The sequence below is a fragment of the Talpa occidentalis genome, unplaced genomic scaffold, assembly GCF_014898055.3.
Source record: "Talpa occidentalis isolate TD23 unplaced genomic scaffold, MPIMG_talOcc4v2.1 talOcc4.6, whole genome shotgun sequence".
Taxonomy (NCBI): domain Eukaryota; kingdom Metazoa; phylum Chordata; class Mammalia; order Eulipotyphla; family Talpidae; genus Talpa; species Talpa occidentalis.
Genome location: NW_023604972.1, coordinates 61,931,323 through 61,946,872, shown reverse-complemented (window position 1 = coordinate 61,946,872; position 15,550 = coordinate 61,931,323). Strand labels below are relative to the sequence as shown.

At 38.4% G+C, this 15,550-nt stretch overlaps 1 protein-coding gene across 1 annotated transcript in view; it reads left to right on the top strand.

Moving 5' to 3' along the window:
• UNC5C (unc-5 netrin receptor C) overlaps positions 1 to 15,550 on the top strand; it is a 425,753-nt gene that overhangs the window by 379,699 nt on the left and 30,504 nt on the right. The window contains exons 11-13 of the mRNA XM_054688141.1: positions 1,509 to 1,596; positions 11,020 to 11,188; positions 12,216 to 12,449. Of these exons, the coding sequence (XP_054544116.1) occupies positions 1,509 to 1,596; positions 11,020 to 11,188; positions 12,216 to 12,449 (491 nt within the window). The remainder of the gene's footprint in view (positions 1 to 1,508; positions 1,597 to 11,019; positions 11,189 to 12,215; positions 12,450 to 15,550) is intronic.

Sequence of the window (15,550 nt, the reverse complement as noted above, 5' to 3'; positions counted from 1 at the left end):
CACCATGCCATTCTGTGCACGGATGTGACGTTCTAATTCCCCCAACACCACAGCTCTCAATATTTTCCTTCTCAAGAAGATTATAACTCAACACTGTCAACCAGTCATACCCAAGTTTACAAATGACTATCCCTACATGACTCTGTATTCTACATTCTTGAGACTTTCCAACTTGGTTGGGCCAATTTCCTTGTTGACATATGCTCAGGTGGCATATTCAATTTCCTTGCTTACTAAATCAAAGCCACTCAAAGACTGTAACACTGACTTGTGCATCTTGCTCTTCACAAAGTGCCAAATAGTGTATTCACAATGATGTTCCATAAATTTGTATTTAGTTGGATTAAACTGCATTTATTGGTATTAAAATCATGACACCAAATATCTTCAGGTGCTACCCACCTGAATCTCACTCTTCATGGTATTGCTGCAGTGGCCTGGGACAGTGGGCACAGACCATCATAGTTGGTATCATCCTGCAACTTATTAGAACTACCTGTTTCCTAAATCTTCTAAATCAGAATCTCTGGGGGTAAGATCCAAAATCATTACTTTAACAAGTCCTCCAGGTTATTCTGATATAAATTCAATTTCAATCCCTGCTGTAGACAATTAACATAGAGCAGAGTTCAGTCCAATATGCTACAAAACTGCATCATTTAAATGAATTAAACCTGGGGCCTGCCTGGTGGCCTCTGGGTTAAGTCTCAGTGCTATCGCTGCTACAGCCTGAGTTCAATCCCCAGCCAGGGAGCTAGCCCACAGGGTGCACCAGACCTCTCCTGTCTCACCTGTTCCTCCCCTCAGCAGTGTATTTCAGTAAATCTGCCTGTTCTGCTTCCCACTCTGTCTCTGATGAAACCTCTCACCCCACATCTTCTACACAAAAATAAATAAACAAAATAAATAAATCTTTAAAAAAAAAAATGAGTTAAACCTGCTTGACCTCCTGTGACTAAACTAGTAGTTGTTACTCACTTTTTCAAATTGTATCTGATAAAATAAGTTCTTCAAGAATTATTTTGTTATGGAAAATGTAATGCTAATCAAATATTTCAGAATAAATGTTGTCTACCATTATTGAAGTTAGCATTGCCCCCTGACTTTGAATCTTGTGGGAATTTTTTTTTTTTTAATTAGAAACCATGTATCATTACAGCTGTTTGAAATTTTAAGGGCAGTTGTTGATTTCCCTCTCATTTTGCAAGGAAAACAACAGCAGGACCATCTGTCTATTCTTTAAATAAAACAAGAATTTAAAAAATTACATCATTCCTTTAACTAAATCCATTAACAGTTCAGAGGGAGCTGTGGTAACAAATAAGGCCAGTAAGGAAGGAAAGTAAGGCAGCTGTGAATATTTACATGTCTTTAGGGAAAAAGAAGCAGGCTTATGGATACAGGACCACAAAATCCCCTCATTCCCTTTTCCTGGCTTCAAAAGCACTCTGTGAATTTTCTTTTGATTCATAGGTCTTATGACATTGCTTTTCTCTTTTGCTATTCAGGAGTAAGCTTGCTGATTCCCGCTGGGGCCATTCCCCAAGGGAGAGTCTACGAAATGTATGTGACTGTACACAGGAAAGAAAATATGAGGTAAATATGCTTTTTCTGGTGCACTTGACTTTATCAATATCTGACTTGGAGGAGAACTGTACAATAGAAAGAATAAACTCAATATATTTTTGTCTTTTTGTCTTGAGTGCTCTGCTCCCAGCCTAGTTTGTCCCCTCTACATGTATAAAATGTCAACTTTTACTTCTGTTTATCTTTCAAGCTTCAGTCTCTTGTAGATCTTGAATATAGGGGGAAGTCCAGTGTTCTTTTCGCAAGTCGATATGTAACTATAGTAGCCAAAAAAAAAAAAGGGGGTCAGAAATGTGATCCACAGATTTTTCCAGAGATCTGAGGGTAGATAGACATTTTCAGGAATCCAGACTATTGCCATGGTTAATTGTCACAAAAAGATAGACAACCTCTTAGCCCCTTACCTGCTCTCTCCACCTCAGCCTAGTACTTTATTTCATCTCCAGGTTCTTCTTTCTGTTACTTGCTTCTAGCTTAAGTATCACCAGTCTCCTTAAATGCAGCATGAATGGATTTCATAACTGGGCCTTTCTAAATGGATCTAGGGTTGATTAAACTAGATTAAATCAAAAGACCCTGTTTTGAAAGTGTTAAATTTTTTTTTTAGTTTTATTTGTATCTATTTTACATCATTCTTCATTTTTGTACAACGTATGCTTTCTCCTCTCCCTCAGGGGTACTCCCCGTAAAATTCCCACAACCAATTCACCCGTGCACCACCCATATTCCCTCTCCTGTTTGAATGTGTTAAAATTGTAAAGATGAAAATATTTTAAGTAAAAATAAAAGGAGTTTAGAAGTCCTAAATTCAATCTTCAGTTTGGCTACTAATCAGTCATACGTGGTCTTTTTTGATTAGTTCCCATATAAAGAACACGTGTTACATTAGTGCTTTAAGGACCTGATGTTCCCTGAGAGCCTCAAATGTAATTATCTTTGTCTTTCCTAAAAGTAAAGGAAGGCACGGGCCCCTCAGCTCTGTTATCTGACTACAAAGTCTGACTGGCAAATGTAGAACTAGGTTATCATTATAAAACTTTATACTGTTTCTCTTCCCCTCTCTATCCTCAGAAAAATGTCCATTTTTAGCTCTTTCTTTGGTAGTCAAAAGCTCTTTTATTATGCTTTCAGGTGGAGATATTGGTATTTATAATTAGTATGACCCAGAGAACATTTTTCCTCTGTGGTTTACCTTACCTACACAAACACTACTCTAAGAAAATGATAGAATTCCTTGAATTTGAACAACAGAAAATCACTAAAATTCTTTTATTTTCTCACATCAAATTATTCATTTTTTCACTCTCAATGCAGAGTAACATTCACAGGGCCTGACCATGCTCTTCTTTCACAGCAGGTAAAATGAAGATTAGCAAACTCCAGGGTGCCACCTTTTTCTTCTTTTTCTTGTCCAGTGTCCAGGTTAGCCCTAAATGCTTCCCTCCCTTCAGGCCTTCACCAACATGGACATTTTGTTTAAACAGAAATAAATATTAACTGGTGCTTTGTGCTGCAAAGCAGTGAGGTGTTCATGGTCTCTTATTTCCCATCTGATAAGCCTTGTCTTTAGGGGCTGTGGGCATGCTGAATCTCAAAGATTCCTGCACTCAGCTCTTCTGGGGATTTTCCTTCTGGTAGTGTAGTCAGCATCCCGACCAAGATAATGGTACATTTTAGATGAAGGAAAGAGAAAACAGAAAATTGATAAAACTAGACACTTCGGCTTTTAGATTCCTCTGCCTTTGATTCTAAAGGAAAGAAAACTCTAAATCAGTCTGCTGTGCCAACCAGCTAAAGTCAGGTGCAGAGGGAATTAATTTACTGAACTGGGAATGAATCAAAGAAGTTCTGCTTAGCAAGATGAAGTTAAAGTAACAACAAGATTTCATAAGCAAATATGCACAAAAGACCATGAAATAAGGAACATACAAAAGAAAACAACTGTGTTAAATATGAGAATGTCCTCTCTCTACTAAATTTCTGCTCTGAATTAAATGCATTTATGTTGTAAACACAATGATAATACTGTGCTTTAGAATAAAATGATAAAAAGCATAGTCCCCCTTTGTTGAGTATACTTGTAATTCCATTTATTCCTCATCACCACTCTGCCAGTTTTGATGAATTTTACTTCAAGATGAAGAAACTAGGGTTTAGAGAAATCAAGCCACACAGCCAAGGCTTCCTACAAACAACTGTGTTCACACCCACTTGGTCTTACCCGCCACTCTTTGGCTTCCGACCTGTCATTTTTGCAGCTGCAGCACCCCCAGACCTCTGCCATCTTACCATGGCGCCTTCTTGACGGTGGCTTTCTAGAGCTCACTAATCCCCTTTCCTCCCTCACATGATCCGAGATGGAACTTCTTTCAGAGAAGACTCCGTGAAGATGTCAGGAAATAAGGATGTTACTTGCAGGCATTTATAGGAAAAGTCTGATCACTTTTATCCAATTTCCAGCTGTCTGATTCCCTTCATTGCATCCAAAACTGCGTGTTTTTCCAGCTGGACGGCATCCAGCTGGTCATCTGTTGATGTGAACCACCTAAAGGGACATGTGAACCTAATTACATGCGACACAGTGAATGTGACAAGCGTGCCCTTATCTTTACCGCATACATGCTAAGAGGAAGCTGAAGGGCAGATGAGCAGCCGAAATGGGACAAGCTGTCTCTGACAAAAAAGAAAGCCAAGCTGCCAGGCTCTGCTTGCAGTTTCTCTCCTCCTGGCTGCCAGAGCTCTCTGTGGATCCTTGTGGATCCAATTTGTGCAGCAGAGACTTTTTGCCTTGTTTTTCGTACCAGTTTAAAAAGCAGTGACTCAGACTGAAATCATGTTCTTTGTCAGTTCTTACTGAAAAACAAATTGAATTGAAGATACAAGAGTTCATCTTCCCTTTCTCTGCATTCTGTACATGCTTAGTAGTTTTCTCAAAAGGCCAAAAAATCAATGTGGACATTTCAAATATAAAGTTGAATAGAATTGTGTGTGTGTGTGTGTGTGTGTGTGTATGAACGCTAGGGAACCATGGGAGGTTTCTGAGCATCCAGGTGATTCAGGAATGGCAGTGCCTTGGGAAGACTAATCTGGTGATGTTGGTGGATAAATTGGAACAGGGAATAGAAAGACTCCCCTGAAAGCTGGGGACCTGTTGGGCTGTGACAATAATCTGGGCACAAGGAGAAGGGGAAGAAACCAAGCCAGGATGTGGGAGAATGGAAAGTGAAATATGTTTTAGAAGGAAAATTTATTTCTCCACTGACTAGAAGGACAAAACACAAAGCATATTTCAGATCAAGCTTGAGCACTGTGAGAATTGTGAGAGCTGTGGAAGAGGCCAGGCAGAGCCGCTGGGAGATAGCCGGAGAGGATGAGCTCTGGTTTGGACTCCCTCGGAGTGCACAGGTAGGGATTTGTGCCTGAGTTACAGCTGGGGCGTCATCCGTGAGGACCTTCTTTCAGGACGAAGGTTCAGAGACAGAAAGAAGACAACTGAGGAAAGAATGTTGGGAAATATTTTTATTTAAGGTTTAACTGTGATAGATGAAATTTAATAGAACACATGAGCATAAAGCAGATAAATAGAGAGTTTGCATCTATCATGGTGCTTAACATGGAGTGGACCTTCAATGAGGTTTTTTTTTTTTTTAATTTTCATTAACATTTATAACACTGTATAAGTTTAAGGTGTGTAGCATTACAAGTTAGCAGATTCAATTAAGTTCATCACTAAAACCCAGTTCTAAGGATGAATGACTATAAGTATAATATGAAACCATCAAAGGAAATGAGAATTTCAAGATGGAAGTGGTTTGGCAGAGTTGTTAAAATCAAAAGGTAGAAAAAGAGAAACAACAAAAAAATTATTTGGTGTATCAACTGTAAGACTTTGATTGCCTTTTGGGTATTTTTTAAAAAGGTGAAAGAGTTTAAGGTGTGAGTTAGTGGTAAGGCAATTAAAACTATCATTTTTTTTGACTACTAAAATTTAAAACAATGTGAGGATGAAGGACAGCAATTCTCTCATGTAGGTAATCATACAGGATAAAGTTCTCATTTATTTTAATGTGGCGTTTGGAACTTTGTGACACGGTGGTTGACATTATCATTTCTTAGTGCACTTCACTGATGTTCAATTTGAAGCAACAGCTGTAAAAGACTGAGGCAGGGTGTGTGTGGAGTCTAGGTATATTTAAATCTTATTCTTTTACTGTACTATAAAATGCTCATTTATTGAAAACCTGTTTATAAAGAGGGGATCATGGCAAATTACAAGGTCCATGTGTCCATGAGGAAGAAATCTGCCCTGAAGAAGTGTAATTATTTCTTCTTTGGCTCCTCATAAAGAAGACATTTTGTTAATATTGATGAGCAACATCCTTAAAATAAAAATAGCAATGAGTTTCATAGGGCTGCTTCTGTTAGTGTCCCTTGATGTAATTAGATAGCAGAAGGCCAAGTATAAATTCAGTGAAATAATTCGACCAGGATCCAGCAATTCAGGCAAGGACATAACAGTTAGCTGTTCTGGTTTAATCCAGCGATAGATTTTGGCCTTTGAGGGAAATGTTGGGCACACCCTTCAGAGTGGCTTCCATAAATAATTTTTTCTTTGCTCAGTTGAGCTTTTGATAGCCAGTGAGTTAGATACTTCCTGTCAGATACCAAGAGTGCAGATATTTCAAGTTGCCAGTTATGTGAAACCATATGCTTTAAAAGGCAGCTGAGCCTGAGGTAGGATTGCCATCCTGAGGGACCTGCAGGAGACACGTGTGTGGATTGAAGGCCTCTCCCATCTCCACACAGAGGAAGATGGAGAGCCTTTCAGTAAAGCAGTTTTGAACTTGTTCTAACAAACAGAGCAAAATAAAATAAAATAAAATAAAACTCTCAAGGCCTGAAAGCTTAAGGAAGCCCCAAAATATACCAACTGTGAAAGAAACCAAATGACTGGTGATAGAAATCTAGCTTTGGGGCCTCTCCTGGTGGCGCAGCGGTTGAGTGCTGGGCTGCGAAGCTGCCTGCAGTCTCTGCAGCGCCGGTTCGATCCCAGCCGCCGGGCGAGGGTCCCACATGGCGTGACAGACCTCTCCTGCCATGCCCGCTGCTCCCCTTAGCAGTGTATTTCATTGGTCTGCCTGTTCTGCTCCCTGCTCTGGCCCTGGTAAATTCTCTCACCCTCCTGCGCTTCTGACTATATCCAGTGCTTGTATAAATAAATAAAAATAAAAATCTTTAAAAAAAAAAAAAAGAAATCTAGCTTTGTCTGTGACCAGATTTGTGGGCTTAGGAAAGTGTGTTAATATCTCTAGCTTTTAGTTTCCTCTTTTGGGCAGAGAGGTAATATAGGTACTTCTCCTAACTCCTTTACAGGTATGCCATGAAAGACAAATGCAACTGCTTTTATGAATGTTTTATAAATCACCTATGATAAAGTAAAGTTCTCCTCTCTGATAACAGCAAGCAAAGGAGGAGACACTCTGACAGGAAACTAAAATTTTTCTCTGAGGGCTTTGTCCTAGCAGCCTGACACCCCATCTAGCAAGCAACTTGATATTATCCTTGTCAGACTTTGAAAAGTCTTCAAAATGTTAATCATTCATCACTGCTGCATTTCTGCTTAATTGCTGCTTGTGCAGCTAACTTTTGCTTTGTGTTCCCTTCCATATCATCTGCATTTAATAATCACAGAAAGTTTATTAAAATGGTTTAGGTAACATGAGACATAAAGGAGTAAGTCTCCCTCCACAGAATCATAAATTAGAATATTTAATTTTTAATATTTTGTTTGATGTATGTAATATCCTTCCTTTATATAAATAAAGAAATGTGGATTTCAATACTCTGACCTTCAGTTTCACATGGTTAAATCTTAACCTTCCCTAACTTAGCTTCTATATATGCTTGGAAATGTTTCCAATTTCAACTCCACTTCTTTTATCTTGAAAATACAAAAAAGATTCTCATCATTGTTTCTTCTTTGTTTTTCCGTCCCCGTTATGAATTCCACTTCACCACTTTCCTATTCATAACATTCTTGCACCTCACTGGGTTAATAAATTCTTTTGACACCTACTGCCCCTTCTCTCCCTGGCTCTCCCTCCTCCAAGAATGGTGCCCATCAATATTGCATGCTAGGGGTGTGCTTGGAGAGCACAGGTCTGACAGGGCCCGACCCAGCAGGGAGTCTTCTCCCTTCTGTTCTACTCAGTGATGAGAAGAGACCCTCCTCCTTCTGCCTCGAGCACCGGCTGCTGACAGCAGACTGAGAGACAGATGTTTCCAATCCCGCTATATTTTAAGGACCACTTGAAATGGATTTCATTTTAGCCTCCTTCCTTAAAAGTTTAATGCTCTCTTCTTAAGGTACAATTGTAACTAGAAGGTAAGAGCAGTTCTCAGGAAAGTATAGTCATTACTTTTTCCCCCAGTAGGAAAAGTAAAATTAAATAAGTATAAGGTTACTGCTTAGGGAGGATAATGTGATTATCAACTAAGACACAATGAAAAAAAATCTTCACTCATGTTCTAAGAGAATGAATTTCACAGTGGAAGGAAGGAGGGCAAGCTGGATTTAGAGGAAATGAAAACCAAGTGTTAGAGGGGCTGGTCATGAGTTTTCAAGATACTGATAATCTACTAACTCTTTACATCTCCAAGTATTTTGATAAGTTTAGATTAAATAAAACAATTGTTTTGCGTTGAGAATGAAGACAATATTAACTAAGACTATATATATATATATTAATCTTCTAAATAGGAAGGGTAAAAAAATAGGTTGGTGAGGGCCTGGTGAGATTTTGGAGTGAGAGAGGTCAATGATAATTGAGTTTTGTTAAGGGGAAAAGTTGACAGATTTCATTCATTCTTACCACTGATCATAATTGTCAAGAATTGAGAAATCTCTAAAATTTGAATTTACTTGAGAGCTACCAAGCTGCCTGCCAGTGTTTTGTGATGTTGATAGATGGCACAAAACCCCTGTGTCAGAGCCATTAGTCACGGCTATTGCACTGTCCACGCAATCATCATTTTTGTACAATCTCCTAAACCCCCATTCTGAAAAAGTGATGGAAAGAGAGCCAGATGGCATCTATACTTGGTGGTTGCATTCCAGGAAAGGACCCCTGAGTTTAGGGGTCTTGTGTCTTTTATAATGAAAAGTATACGAGTTGAGTATGGCTGCACTGTGTCATCCAGAAATAGACTCTTTTTTTTTAACTTCTAGAGGCAAATACTGTGCAAATACCCCTGAAAAAAAAAAAAAAAAAAACATCAGAAATGTGCAGAGACATGGAGAGATCCATGGAGAATTGTCAGCCCACAACATGAAAAATATAATAGCGGCTATTGAGTGTTAAATGAGAGTAAGCCATAGATATGAATGAAATTTTCAACTATGTAATATATAAACCATAAGCAAAGACCAAAAAAATCCATTTCAAATAGTCATCATATTTATAAAGAATTTGACATGCCCTTTGTAGTATCCTTGTGAGTGAAGTGGAAAGATATGAACTGGGCAATATACATTTTAATATACTTATATTTGGCTGAACTAAATAAATCACTGTATTGATGTCAGATTGGAGAGAAGCTTCAAGTTGTGCCCTTGAGAAGGTTTCTGTATTTGCCCTATTCTTGCATTATAGTGTTATCAGTGATTGGAATGAGAACATAAATTGATGGAGGATAAAAGATTGGAAGAAATGGCCAATATTTGGAGGAAAGACATTGCATTAAAAAATAGATGGCCTGAAAATTTCCCTGAAGCTATTATAATGAAATTAAATAGCTAAATATGAATTTCTGTACTTAAGTTCAAAAGCCATCATTACAAACCACAGGATTATAGAGACATAAGAGCCTTTCATATTAAGAATACAAGAGTGGTTAGCTTTAACAAATTACTTAACCTTCTTGGGGCTTCATTGCCTCATTTTTAAAGAAGTGATTAACCATAGTATCTCTATCTTCCCATCTAAATCAAGTCTGATAAATAATATTTATAATTACTTGATTGAGAATACACCAACATAGTAACTTTATGAGACATTTATATAAATGCATAATCCAAATCAAAGAAAATAGTAGTCCCTCTATATTTTCTACTTAAGTTCCACATTCATTTCAGGATGTCCCACTTTAGTAAAGGCATTGAAACACTAACAGACATCTATATGAAAATGAAGATAGAAATAGAGGGAAATATCTTAAACCCATGATTTGAAGTTGAAAAAAAATGTGGCTGTTTGGTCTGGAATAAAGAAGACTTTTTAGCAACGTCATAACAATCTCTAAATATTTAAAAGGATTTCATGCCAAAATGGAGAGGAAGTAGGTCAAGGATATATGGAGAGAAATGTTAGAATGTGTTCACTCTAAGTAAGACTGTTTTGTGGCTTTGAGTTGATAATAATGAGGTAGCAGAATATAGGTCTGGATGTGTCTAAAACACCCCCTAACCACAGGTCAACATATTGTAGAAAGGCACCTGCTTTGAATGGAAGGTGGTACTTACAGACCCTGAGGGATTTCCCTCATCTAAACTTCTGCGAGTCCGTGATCTCTTACACCATGCTTTTCTGACAGGGTAGTTTAAGTGCTGGTGCTGAGAATACATGGTTATAATTAGTACCACAGCACTTGCTAGTTGTGAGACTTTGGGTAATTCACTTAACACATTGCAACTACTTCCTCACATATAAACTGAGAAGTTGGGTTAAGTTACACATTTGCTTAATGATTTCCATCTTGTTAGTAAAAGATTTAAGACAATATTTTTAAAAATGTGAAATAAAAAAATTTGGACTTTGAAGGTTCAGATTCTGCATATGAAGAATACGAGTAGAGATTTATTTTTTTAAACATTATAGAAATAAATCTGTGTTTTTTTCCTGGACATATTTGAAAGAAATATTCTGCTTTACTAGCCTGAATTATTCCTAAAAAATCATTTGGAAGAAGTTTACCTTTAGGGTGTCCTTATTCTGAAGTGATTTAAAAAAATATATTAGGTCTTAAAAAACACAAAAGTATTTAAAGCCTGTGATACCAATGACAAGTGTTTTCAGAAAAGGCGGTTATATAACCTCTTAAGGACTCTGTTCCATCTCATTCCATCCCAAAGTCTCTAAACGCAAGTTCAGAGGAAGTTAGCAAAGACAGACCTTATGTCTGAGGCAAAGGAATCAAAGAGATGTGGTCAGTTGCCTGTTATAATCCTGTTATAATAAAGCCCTCCGGTCTTGCAAGATCAAAATCTTGTATAAAGAGAAACTTCCCTTTTAATTTTAACTCCCTACCCTACCCCCCAAAAAAGAAAAACTCCAAGAAGAAACTATCTATACAACTTTTGATCTACAATCCCTAAGTATGCAGCACATGAATACTATGGAATATCGCAGACAACATTCTGTGCTCTCCTCCTAGGCCACCCATGGAGGATACTCAGACACTTCTGAGCCCTGTGGTGAGCTGTGGACCTCCGGGGGCTCTTCTGACCCGACCCATCATCCTCACCATGCATCACTGTGCAGACCCCAATACTGAGGACTGGAAGATACAGCTCAAGAACCAGGCCCCTCAGGGACAGTGGGAGGTGAGCTTCTGTTGAGATGAAGATGGAAGGCAGGAGCATGCTAGGCATATAAACAGGAACAACTATTGGAAAGTTTTTATCAAAATCTGTGGAATTTTAGTTTGCATTCAAAGTGAAAGAAAAGGAAAGAGAGAGGGACAGAGATGGGGCAGAAAGGAGGGAGCCAGGGTGGGGAGAGAGATACTGATTCCTAAAATGCTTTATCTACAGGTTTATTGGCACAAAGAAATGAAGGTCAAACATTAGCTAACTCACAGAGAAAGTTCTACAAAAGTCCCTATTAGAATATATTGCTATATATTGGAATGGGGAGTTACATATATGTTTGTGTATGTATGTAATTTTTAAAAAGTCTAAAAGCATAGATTATCTAAAAGCTTACATAAAAATGACAGAAAAGTATCGTAAAGGCGTGAGGTCTGCCATGTCACTCTTTCCATAATGTCTGAGAGTTCAGATCATTGAGGAAAAGCAGTGTGTTTGGAAAATAATTGGTAGGTGAGTTTGGAAGAACATCGTGGAATGGTATAGTTTAATACCTTCTTTTTACTAATTCTTTTCAAGCCTCTAGATTTTTAAGGAAAAAAAAAAAAACTACCATGCTATACTACATTGAAATGAAATAGTGTCTTTGGGTTAAAGAAGAAATTATTTAAAAAGATTAAAACATTAAATTCTCCCAAGCAGATGATAAACTCAGCAAATTGAAGTTAAAAGGATACTTTATGTATTTCCTTGGGAATTTTATGTATATTCCAGTAATGTAGACTCTTAGGAGGTAAGAAATACTAAATAAATGCAATTGAAAAATAACCATAGTATTGGGATAAAGACAAGGGAAATAAAGGAGATAATGATGAAGAATGGAAATAGAGGTATAATAAAACCTGAGGAAGGAAAGAGAGAAGCAGCAGCAGCAGAACTCAGGAGAAGAGGTCCCGCCTCCTCCCCACTGCTGACGGCCTCCTGGGAGGCTCAGCCTCGGCCTTGGCCTCTACCTCAGCCTCTTCTTCCCCTTGTCCCTCAGGATGTGGTGGTGGTGGGAGAGGAAAACTTCACCACGCCCTGCTACATTCAGCTGGACACCGAGGCCTGCCACCTTCTCACAGAGAGCCTCAGCACCTATGCTTTGGTCGGTCAGTCCACCACCAAAGCGGCTGCCAAGCGCCTGAAGCTGGCCATCTTCGGGCCCCTTTGCTGCTCCTCTCTGGAATACAGCGTCCGCGTCTACTGTCTGGATGACACCCGAGATGCCCTCAAGGTAAGTGGCTCCGCGTTCCCCTCCTCGCTCACTCTCGCAGGAAGCCCAGGTCTGGCATGCCCACAGCACCCGGAGAAGGTAGATGTGTATGCACCCACCCGACTGTGTGAACTCTGTGTTTGGCTCCGAAAGATGCAGTAAAGAAAATAAGACATTTCTCCAAGGCCATGCTAATAAATGAGCTGTTTCCTTTATGCTGATTTCTCCCAAGGGCTACTTTTGTTTACCTTCCTTGATTTCTTTTAATGAAAAATTTAGAAGTGGAAGAATCTGGCACAGAGATCCATGGATGGTAAATAATCTGCTTCTGTGTTTATCTCAGCTGTGTTCTTCCTATAAAAGGAATTGGCATAATTGCTCTCACTGTATGTTCCTCTTGTGTCCTACTTCATTTATATGCTTTCCCATTCTTTTTATGAGGACTGTGAGGAAGAGGGTTAGCATTTGACAACAGGCTGCTGCTTTGCAAAATAAATGGGCTTAATTCCTGGTGCTATTATTGCCTTCATTTTATCCCATTTGAAGCTTTAGAGGATATAGTAAGTGTCTTTGAAGAACTTATGATCTAGAAGGAGGAATAAAAGAAGTATGCCAAGGACGGGGAGCAAAGTCAGACTGTGATAAATGCCATAGATAAGAGGTAATGTTCTGTTGGAGTTCGGGAGAGGGAAGCATCCTGTTATTTGTAGGAAATCTAAAAAGGAATTAGATTGACCCTAATGGAAAGTAGGATTTGACCAGCAATAATGGGAAAGAAAATACAAGATTTGTCGGTGGAGGGAACAATGTGGAGAAGCACAGAAGGAACAATAAATAAAGACTTTATGCAGGCATATTCTTTCCAATAAGCCTAGAGTGATAGATAGGACCTTGGCTGCTGGAGAAGAGAGCTGAGGTTTCTTGAGTTAATGGAGAACCATTACAGAGATTTAAAAGGAAGAAAGACATGATTAGAAATATGTTAGAAATATTAGTCTCACTTCAGTGGAAAGATAGTGTCTAGTGAAGACAAAAAGCCTGGGAGAACCAGGCTAATAACAAAAAAAGGAGCAGAGGGAGATCAGTGTGAATCCCTGTGAAAGAACCTATCCCAGTAGCTTTCGCAGGGTCTGATGACTAACCCTGAGTGGGAGGAGCAGAATATCAGGTCGGCCTCTAAATATGAGTAGCAAACAGCAGAAGGCAGCCTTGGGGAACGGCGATGGTGCATTTGCTTTTGGACTATTGACGTGGAAAATGAATTAGACATCAGGACAACTGTGCCCAAGAGAGAGTTATAAATATGGATGTGGCTCACTGATCAGAGAACAGGTCCTTCAATAGAGACTTAGGAACCAAGTATATAATGTTGATATTTATCATCTACGGGGAGAGTAGAGGGATAAAGTAGTAAGAGTAATAAACCTTTCTGAGAGCTTCATATGTTCTGGGCAAGATTCTAAATATATCCAATCATTTAATCCTTACAAAAACCCTATAAGATTCCATCACCTCCATTTTACATGCAATCTAAGGCACAGAAAAATTAAGTGTCATTCTTGATCACATAGATCTGAAATGGCCAACACAGGCTTCTTGCCCAGGCAGCTGGCTGCAGATTGTACTGTTAAAGTGGACTGCTTGAAGAGTCACATGCTAGAACATGGGCACCACGGGGAGCCCTTCCGTTGCAAGGGTAGAGAAAGGGCAACCAGCAAAGGGCAGCCAGCAAAGGAGCTACAGAAGGATGAGCACCTAGAGGAGGAAAAGGAAAAGTTGGAGAAAAATGTCTCAAAGCAATCAAGGGAAGATTTTTTTTTTTTTAACAAATCAGGGTATTTCTTTCTAGAGTTTCTATTCAGAGAATAGTCATGGGTTGTGAAAATTAAATGTTGCAGGTCAGGTCCATGGAGAGGTGAGACATAGTAGGTCACTGGATCTATTTTTGGATGGTCAAGAGTGTAGGGGTTTCTGATGTTGAGTAAATGGTATGAACCCCCAGAACTTGTGAAAACCTTAAGGTTATTTCTTTTATATTCCTTGCACATGTAATACTTCTAAGGCACTGTCAGCATAATGCTTTAGAAATCATCCTAGGCTTAAAATCTTCTTAGGGAAAACTGTATATATCAGGGAGCCTTGGGGTCTGATTAAGACAAATCTTTTTAACATTTCCAAGAAAACTTATTTCAAACAGCATCCTCTAGAAGACCTATGTCACATTTGAAATACTTAATACACATATATTTTATTTTTTATTTTTTTAATATTTTATTTTATATAATTCTTACATCATTTTTCATTTTTGAACAATGTATGCATTTTCATTTTGGTTATATGCCCTATACAATTGCACCCCCCCTTATTTTGACACTAGTCCTTCCCTTCTCCACCCTTCCCTTTTGCCCCGCCCCCCCATGGTGTGTCTCTGGTTTATATGAGATCTGATTAAGACAAATCTTTTTAACATTTCCAAGAAAACTTATTGCAAACAGCATCCTCTAGAAGACCTATGTCACATTTTAAATACTTAGTATACATATATTTTATTATGCATATATTTTATTAATCACTTAGTTCTTATACTCAGATGAGCTTGACCTTTCATCCACATAGATATACACAAATCTATGCAAAAATGTAGTACTTCATAAGATAATTTGACTGTTTTAATTAGTAAAAAGATATACAAATAGTCAATACTGAGAAAGAAAAACAAATAGGCTTAAGCAATAAAAACAACCCAAGAGCAATGCAAGCCCATTGCTTTCCAAATAGACATTTATAAATTCCTAGCATCTGGGGATCCAGCATATTAGCCTAAAACAAACATGAATAATGGATATGGCATTCTTGCACCTTGTCACCTTTAAATAATGCAGAAACACCAAAATTCTAGTTATAGGTAAATAGTCTATCCAATATGCCAGAAAGACAGTTCAGTCCCACCGATACTCACACACAAGTTTGAATTGAAACCCTGGGGCTGATTCTATCAAAAAGGCTCTTTATTACCAAATTCTGTCTTCATGGAATCCTGCATGCTAATTGTCTCTGTCACTCTACTCCCATCTCCTTGCTTCTTGAATAGCTGTCACCTATACATACTTATCTATTCATGA